The 8,567-nt window shown below is 47.1% G+C and overlaps 1 protein-coding gene across 1 annotated transcript; it reads left to right on the forward strand.

The window, feature by feature from the left end:
* The first annotated feature begins 2,021 nt into the window (after nt 1-2,021).
* LOC311316434 (NAD-dependent protein deacylase sirtuin-5, mitochondrial-like) lies at nt 2,022-8,348 on the forward strand. The gene is made up of 9 exons (XM_084447285.1): nt 2,022-2,132; nt 2,776-2,918; nt 3,061-3,194; nt 4,154-4,379; nt 5,027-5,114; nt 5,394-5,447; nt 6,388-6,511; nt 6,864-6,979; nt 7,083-8,348. Exons 2-9 carry the CDS (start codon nt 2,777-2,779, stop codon nt 7,153-7,155), a joined length of 957 nt encoding a protein of 318 aa, XP_084303411.1. The 5' UTR covers nt 2,022-2,132; nt 2,776; the 3' UTR covers nt 7,156-8,348.
* Nucleotides 8,349-8,567: the final 219 nt, after the last annotated feature.

The following is an 8,567-nucleotide window of genomic DNA, read 5'->3' on the forward strand; positions in this document are numbered from 1 at the left end:
GCCTTGGTCGAAACGTGGGTGGGATTTGGGAACTATAAAACGTGGCGGAACGGCAGCTGTTGCGCTGAGTAATCTATTTTGAACTGTTCACTTTTTGCCCTGCGCCAGCAATACAAAATGTGCATAACCTTTTCGTGAACCAAGTTGAGCATAGCCTACTGAAAGACAACAGCAAAACAGACCGAGATCCAAGCAGTAGTCCTCAGAACATTGGCGTGGGGTGTGACTCGATAAGCATGGAATTCCGGACGGGACAGTGCTCACCAAATTAAATTAAAAAAAACTGTGCAAGACTTAAAATATGTTTGAATCTGTTCAAAGAAAATATAGGCTAGAGAGAAGGTTTTTTACCTAGGTCATTCGATGCCTAGGGCTACACTAACCACACTAGTCTACAGCATTTCAGCACCACCGGTTGGGAACAGCTCCGGTCGCGAGACACTATCACCGACAGCCTACACTCACTGTTGCCAGCCAAGATACTACAACTATGCCATATCAAGTTGCATGGTTCCACTATATTTTCATGATGCAAATGAGACAGTGATTCAATTACTGCCAGGATGCGTAATTCACCCAGAAGTAGCCTAGTCAGACTGACAGGTTGCAACGTAATGCAAAGGCCGGGGCTGAATCTCATGACTCAGCCCCAAAATTATGCCTTGTCACTATGGTAACAGGGATGCAACACACCTTGCACGGGAGGGGTTGGATTCGGCGCCAGAAATAGCCTACAATAAAGGGAATCCAATCGAATTAGGCTGTATTAATACGATACATAAAATAAAAATAATAATAAAATAAAGAATGACCCACAATGAATATGGAACATAAGGCTAGGCTACTGTAGGCTGTTTTGTCCCAGCAGTGCACCGGTTCATCATGTGTAGCCTAGGCTAGCCTATAACACCCTCACCCTGTTTGATCACGTTGAGAGTCCATAAATGTTTCTTCATTTTATGTAACTGCATAAGAGCGATAGCCCAACACTGTGCCTTACCTACGAAACCACATTGCCCATTATTCGGGGCTTGTTCAGGCCATTCAATTTTGGTAAACTCTTGGAGATCTAAAATTGTCCAAATCTGTTAACATTGATACCAAAATTAGCTTACAGGCATTCCACGTGACAAAATATATGTCCCATACGTGCAGAGAAATCGATCAGTAAAACTGGTTGGGACAGCAACAAAAAAACTTAAGCACATCTTGCAGTTGCCAATGCGGCGAAGGTTCCTTATCCCACAGCAAACCAAATAGCCACACGTGCCCCTACCTGTCTTCAGGTTGAAGGAGATCCTGGCCTCGGTGAGGTACGGGGTATCGCTCTTGGACCGGGCTCTCCTGATCGGTCGGCGGTCCTGGTCCTCGGGAGAAGCCGCCATCAGTTTGAGCAGCGTCCAGTGACGACTGGCGGGCTGGGGCTGACACAGAGCCACGGCCGCGTCTGGGAGGTTTAGATGGGGAGAAAACGGTGGACCGGGGAGGAGAGATGCTGAGGTTTACCGCGACGCGAGGAGCCGCTAGAGCTTATCCGCGACAGAGAGAGATGTCCTGAAAATAGAAATTCAAAGTGAAAACAAAAAAAAATGAATTATGCGAAATGATTGCTAGACTACTGAAATATTCCTATTGATCATTCATTTTATGCAAATAATAGTCTACAATTTTGATTGCCAATTTTGATAAGACATTATTAGCCTAGGATAGTTGCCCTAGCCCACTGAACATAAACTGCCTACCGAACATTTGAGACCAATCAAACTCAATTCACCCTAGACGACACTGAAGTTGTGATGAAGAATAGGCTCTAGCCTGCTTTTTTTTATATATTTTTTTTAGCTTTGTCAGCAGTTATAGCTAACTGAATAGACAATAGCCTATAAACCCTATGCAAAAACCAGCACTTACTATTATAATGCCATCTTGGAGTTAGAGGAAACAAGCCATCACTAGAGCACATATTTGATACCGCCAGAGGTCTCTCTTTAACTGTATTTGCATTTTCCCCACAACTTTGAGGAACCGCTCTGCGTTTGCGACAGCCATGTGTATTTACGGCATGTCAAGTTAATTGCTCCAAGAAAAGTAAACAGGCTGCTCCCCTTGGGCGCTGGTACCTCTGGAGCTGGGTAAGTAAAGAAATACGTCTTCTCTGCAGACAATCTGCTTGTAATCGGGCGACGGTGTGGGTTAAAACATGCGGAGCCTCGTTTTTAAATGCACCGTAGGCAAGGACGAGGCAGAGTGATCGAAGACGTGCCGTAGGCTAGTCGGTCTTTAGCCTACCTTTAAACTTTCAACAAACTATTTACCAAACGCTGCTGTAACTTATTTGACTCGCCTGCCTTTTCTACATTTCCTTTCTCGTGAGCAAGCCGGTTTGTCAACATGCTTGATCCAGTCAAATGGGTTGGGTCAAGTTTAAGCATGCGAGTCGCGACGTGAAACCGAGTTTGGAAATCGATACATAGGCTATATTTTGTCTGATGCTGACGAATGCGATGATAATTACAGGCTTTATTGGCTTGTGTTTCGAAGTAGTTCACGAAGGAGTAACTTTTGGCAGTAGCTTAGCCTATAGCCTAGCTCTCTGAATAATTAAAGCTAACTGACTAGGCCCTACTGTACATGCATTCCATTTACCCTCTAGCAGACTGCTGAGAGAGAATCAACCAGGCCTTAGGCCCACGGTAGCCACACCCCTGTGACACACATACTGTAGCACACTACTGTGAGGTGTATTTTCCTTCTTCACTTTCTCCTCTCTGCCAGAATGAAAACCACCACGATGCTGCGCCAACTCGCGTTCTTTGCTCTCGGTCCTCGGCTGTCCTCTCCTCTGGCCCGGCTTCCTGCGCTGAAGACGACAAGGGCCAGCAGCTCGGGAGCGTCGGCTCACCTGGAGGTCAGCTCAGGTAGAGTACGGTGTGGTTTCCAAACGCACGCACGCGTCTGTCTCTCCGTAAGCCATATTCCATGCCCTAGATTCAGCGGGAAAGATTGCGAGTGACACTGAAGGGAAATCGTTGGGGGGGGGGCGTTGGGGTTCTTTTCTAGACCTTTCTGAATTCCGGGAAGTCTTCTCCAAAGCCAAACACATTGCGATCATCACGGGCGCCGGCGTGAGCGCCGAGAGCGGGGTCCCCACCTTCCGAGGGGCCGCTGGCCACTGGAGGAAATGGCCGTCTCAGGTAACGGAACGTAGGCCCACCTACACGGTGCTGTACAGGTACCGCCAACATGCATTCATACTTTTGCACACAGTGACCTACTTAGGATCAGATTATCTCAATGTTTAAACAATACCCTTGTGTTCCCGTCAAGCTATACTACATATTCACTCAGTTGCTGCTTTTTTAGGTATGCCTGTGTAGTACCGGGCGGGTAGGAGTCCCTTTCGCCTCCATAATAGCCTGAATTCTTCGTGGCGTTCAACAGTGAAGGTGGCTTTCTGCACACCGCTGTGTCTTTCTTTACACAATACCTCACCTATCAGACGTAGAGAGAGAGAAAACAGGCAGAGGGGGAAGAGAGGGGGGCTGCCTGCCATTGTAAATAAGAATGTGTTCTTAATGGCTTGCCTGGTTAAATTATGGTTAAATTAAAAAAATAAAGGCTGGTTCTTGTGTAACAACAGTTAAGTTACTGTTTGTGTTTGGCAGCTCAAAGCAAGGCAAGGGAAGTTTATTTGTGTAGCACATTTCAGCAACAAGGCAATTCAAAGTGCTTTACCTGAGACATTAAAATCAGCAAGACAATGTGCAAGAAACACATAAAAGGTCATATAAAACGAAATGCAGGAAAAATTTAATACAGGAATAAAAGTTACAGTGCAGCGTATGAGTGAATAATTATTTGATTTAATAAAAAGCAGCGGCAAAAAGTATTGCTTTAAAAGAACTGAGAGCTCAAGCTAGTGTCTGTTCCTCTAAGCTGTACAGTAGGGATCAACCTTGAGATGAAAAAATAAACTGTTAAAAAAAAAAAGTCTGGCCTTCATCCCCCCTGAGGAAATTAATCTCCATCAGCTCGATTTTTGCCACCATTTCTGCTCTGTCCATGCCTTTCTACCCCTATGATTCTGACCGCCATTTCTTTGACCTTTGAACTCGAACCCTGACCCAGGCCGCCTGTCCCTGTCCTTCCCCAGGACCTGGCCACGCCCGAGGCCTTCGCTCGGAACCCTTCCCGGGTCTGGGAGTTCTACCACTACCGCCGGGAGATGGTTCTCAGCAAGGGTCCCAACGCCGCCCACCTGGCCATCGCCCAGTGCGAGGCGCGTCTCCGGAAGCAGGGTCGTTCGGTGGTGGTCATCACCCAGAACATCGACGACCTGCACCGCCAGGCCGGCTCCAAACACGTGCTCAGGATCCACGGTGAGCCTGAGGGAGGCCTACCTCCTGATCTCGCCCAGCTCGCGTTCTCTCTCTCTCGCCGATCAGTCCGGACACTCTCCGTGGAGATCCGTTTGTTCCAGATCAGAAAACGACCTAGCCAATCGGCGTTCTATGAGGGGAAACGCAAACGGCTACGCTGGGCGGGTTTAGGTGTGACGATAGCCGAGGAGAGGTTGAAGTTACACCGCGTGATAGACGGTGATAGACAGATGGTTCATCCAATCATCTGTCAAGTATTTCTGAAAGCGCCTGCCCTTTCCCAAACGGTTTCCAATGGAGAGTTCCCACCTGGTATGCCAGGTTAAGGGAGAGCCAGCCTGGCCGTGACACCGAGCTCTTCTGAAAGCATCAAATACCTGATCTCTCTCTCTCAAGACTGCCACCATTATTGAAGGCCATCTTCCCAAACATTCAAATAATCATGATTATTATTATTATTATTATTATTATTATTAGTTTACGAACTGAAAAGCTGCATGTGGTGGTTGTAAGAGCTGGCTCAGCAAACTCATGCAAGACAGACACTCTTATCTCTTATCTAAAAGTGTCTCCCTGGTGATCAGCTGTCCTGTGTGTGTGTGCGTGTGCGTGTGCGTGTGCGTGTGTGTGTGTGTGTGTGTGTGTAGGAAGTCTGATAGAGACACGTTGTGTGAGCTGTGGACACGTGGCGGTGAACCAGCGCAGCCCCATATGTGCTGCCCTGGAGGGCAAAGGGTGAGCAGCACAGCCCCCCCCACCCCCCCAGGGGTGCCACACACACACTGACTCGCGCGCGCACACACACACACACACACTGACTAGCACACACACACACTGACTCACACACACTAATACACACACGCTCTCTCTCTCTCACACACACACACTCAAACTCAGCGGTATCATCTCCTCGCTACAGAAAGGACTAGTATAACTTGGCTATTATTCCACATTGGTTACGTAACACTCCGTTGCATGGTTTTCATGGTATTCATAAATGTACACGTTCCACAGTTCCCCTGACCCAAACACCAGTGATGCCAAGATACCTGTGGAGGATCTTCCAAGGTGGGATAGGATCTCTTTTCTGTGTGTGTGTGTACGTGTTTTGAGTGAGAATATATGTGTGGAATGTTGGTTAGATCTTTCTTTAGGTACATTTTTTTAAATATATAAATCCATTTTTTCCAGTTTATTTCAAAATCAGCCACATAAGATTATGAGGATGTAGCTAGTCCTCTTCCAGATCCAGATTATGAGGATGTAGCTAGTCCTCTTCCAGATCCAGATTATGAGGATGTAGCTAGTCCTCTTCTATATCCAGATTATGAGGATGTAGCTAGTCCTCTTCCAGATCCAGATTATGAGGATGTAGCTAGTCCTCTTCCAGATCCAGATTATGAGGATGAAGCTAGTCCTCTTCCAGATCCAGATTATGAGGATGTAGCTAGTCCTTTTCCAGATCCAGATTATGAGGATGTAGCTAGTCCTCTTCCAGATCCAGATTATGAGGATGTAGCTAGTCCTCTTCCATATCCAGATTATGAGGATGTAGCTAGTCCTCTTCCAGATCCAGATTATGAGGATGTAGCTAGTCCTCTTCCAGATCCAGATTATGAGGATGTAGCTAGTCCTCTTCCAGATCCAGATTATGAGGATGTAGCTAGTCCTCTTCCAGATCCAGATTATGAGGATGTAGCTAGTCCTCTTCCAGATCCAGATTATGAGGATGCAGCTAGTCCTCTTCCAGATCCAGATTATGAGGATGCAGCTAGTCCTCTTCCAGATCCAGATTATGAGGATGTAGCTAGTCCTCTTCCAGATCCAGATTATGAGGATGTAGCTAGTCCTTTTCCAGTGGTGCATTTGTGTGTGGATTTGTTTTGTCTCCACCTGCGCATCCTCAATGCCAAATACAACATGACTGTAATGCTTACCTGCATTAGACTGATGATGATGATCAGCTCTCCTGGTGTGTGTGCGTGCGTGTGCGTGTGTGCGTGTGCAGGTGTGCGGACAGTGACTGCCGGGGTCTGCTCAGGCCCAACGTGGTCTGGTTTGGAGAAACCCTGGACTCTCACGTCTTGACCAAAGTGGAGAAGGAGCTGGACACCTGTGACTTGTGTTTGGTGGTGAGTAATCCTCCAGGCTAGCGCAGCTACCAGTGTCCCAGCAGGACATAGGGTCATATCCCTGAGTGTAGTTGGAGCTTGATGTTAGAGCACCATGCACCTTCAGTAGGTAGGTAGGTACTGCATTTGTAACGCGCTCCCAATCCAGTTGTTACACTGGCCCGGAGCGCCATTCACACACCAATGGCGGCAGCTGCCATGCAAGGCGCTTGCCTGCTCATTGGGAGCAATTTGGGGTTCAGTGTTTTGCCCAAGGACACTTCGACAGGTAGTCAGAGCCGGGATTCGAACCACCGACCCTACGATCAGCCCCAGTAACCACCACCTCCACTTGCTGTCTACCCCCCTCCAGGTGGGCACGTCCTCCGTGGTGTACCCGGCGGCCATGTTTGCGCCGCAGGTGGCCTCCAGGGGCGTGCCCGTGGCCGAGTTCAACATGGGGGCCACGCCCAACACCAACCGCTTCACGTGAGTCCACGCGTCTCGACCGCGCCACTTACCGATTTGTCTCTGGTGTCAAATTGGACACAGACGTGTCCGACAAATTAACCTTTCGGTGTGCGTTGTGCAGGTACCACTTCCAGGGCCCGTGTGGGACCACCCTGCCCCCGGCCTTGGCGCGCCACAAGTCAGAGACCATTTGAGGGTCAAGGGGCGGAGTCTGACGATCGCGGGCACTTTGGGCACCCATTGTGCCATTGTGTTGTACAGTATCATTCCAAAACGCGTGCCTTAATTGGCGGAGAGAGAGCGGCCTGCTACAAAAGTATACAATATTGAGCTGGATCTCTCACTGGATACTTTAACTTGATGGGTTAACTGGAGAGGGAAATGGAATATTATTTGTTTTTGTTCTTGTCATTCAGAATAAGGACTATATAACTGTATATGCAGCTGGAAATTGATTCTTACTGAGGTATTTCATAGGACTTTTTTTTCTCCGCATGTTTTGGAGGTTATAATTGCTTACACTGTGCTTATGAGGTGACTGGTGATTGTGCTGGTCATTTTTTTTATTCCTTATTAAGTACGGTATGGCTACACAGCAATGGAACATGCCGAGGCTCCTACTGTAATGCTGTCTGTACGCTGCCCCAACCAACGCCATCCAGCACCAACGTTGGATTGGTGTGCCGTGTTTGTTGGTGACTGTTGGCGTCGGTTGGATGGATTTTGCATCTGAAATTTAAACTTCCAACATTCTAACAACTGCCAGCTTTAGAATGTTGGGTGTTGGGAGCTGGTTGGCGTTGGTCCGGGCCGTGTGAAGACGCCTTATGATTGACATACTGTTACAGTAGGAACTCTTTATGCTTAGACTGTATTTTTTGGTCCAAACTTCCTTTCTGAACTGAATAGAGCAGCTGACAGAAAAACACATAACCAACTGCCTTTGAATCACAAGTGTCAGTACATGACATAATCAAGTGGCTTTGGACTAAAACTACGACCAAATCCATATTTGAAACTAGTCCATAGCAGTGTTACAGGGGATATCGCTAGAGAACATAGCAGGGAGGCTGTTTGCGTAACCAGAATCCGAACATATTCTGCGCTTTTCTGTGTGCTTGTTTCTGTTGTTTAACTATAATGTGGCTTCATGTGAAGAGTTCTAAAACAATCCATAAACATCGCACATCATCATGCATTACTTAATGAATAGATTTTTGTACCTAATCACTTGTTGCTGGAGATTTGTTTACATAGCCGAGTATGAAATATGGAACTGAGTACGGTCTCCTATACTATTGTGATACCGGTTTATACTTTTTAATTAGATATTTCTGCTTCTATAGACAGATGTAATCTCATATTGTACCATATTTAAAATGCAATACATTATTAAACACGGAGCAGTGAATTCCTTTGCTTTGACATTTTTTACTCGGCTGAAGTGAAAGCCATATTCTTCAAGAGCATTATGTGCAGTGCCCACCTGACAAGCGTGTTTCTGTAACAGGGTCACGGCTTTATTGAGGGTCAGACAGACAGACAGAGAGCGACTATCACGGCTTCAAAGGGACAGAGAGACAGGTCTATCAGAGCTTCAGAGGGA

This window comes from Borostomias antarcticus, assembly GCF_949987555.1.
Source record: "Borostomias antarcticus genome assembly, chromosome: 12".
Taxonomy (NCBI): Eukaryota; Metazoa; Chordata; class Actinopteri; order Stomiiformes; family Stomiidae; genus Borostomias; species Borostomias antarcticus.

What these genes read in the sequence shown, in the direction of transcription:
- LOC311316434 (XM_084447285.1), top strand. Translation starts at nt 2,777, where the DNA reads ATGAAAACCACCACGATGCTGCGCCAACTCGCGTTCTTTGCTCTCGGT. An exon ending in GCTGCCCTGGAGGGCAAAGG is followed by an intron (nt 5,115 to 5,393) that starts GTGAGCAGCACA and finishes CACGTTCCACAG; the next exon opens with TTCCCCTGACCCAAACACCA. An exon ending in CCTGTGACTTGTGTTTGGTG is followed by an intron (nt 6,512 to 6,863) that starts GTGAGTAATCCT and finishes ACCCCCCTCCAG; the next exon opens with GTGGGCACGTCCTCCGTGGT.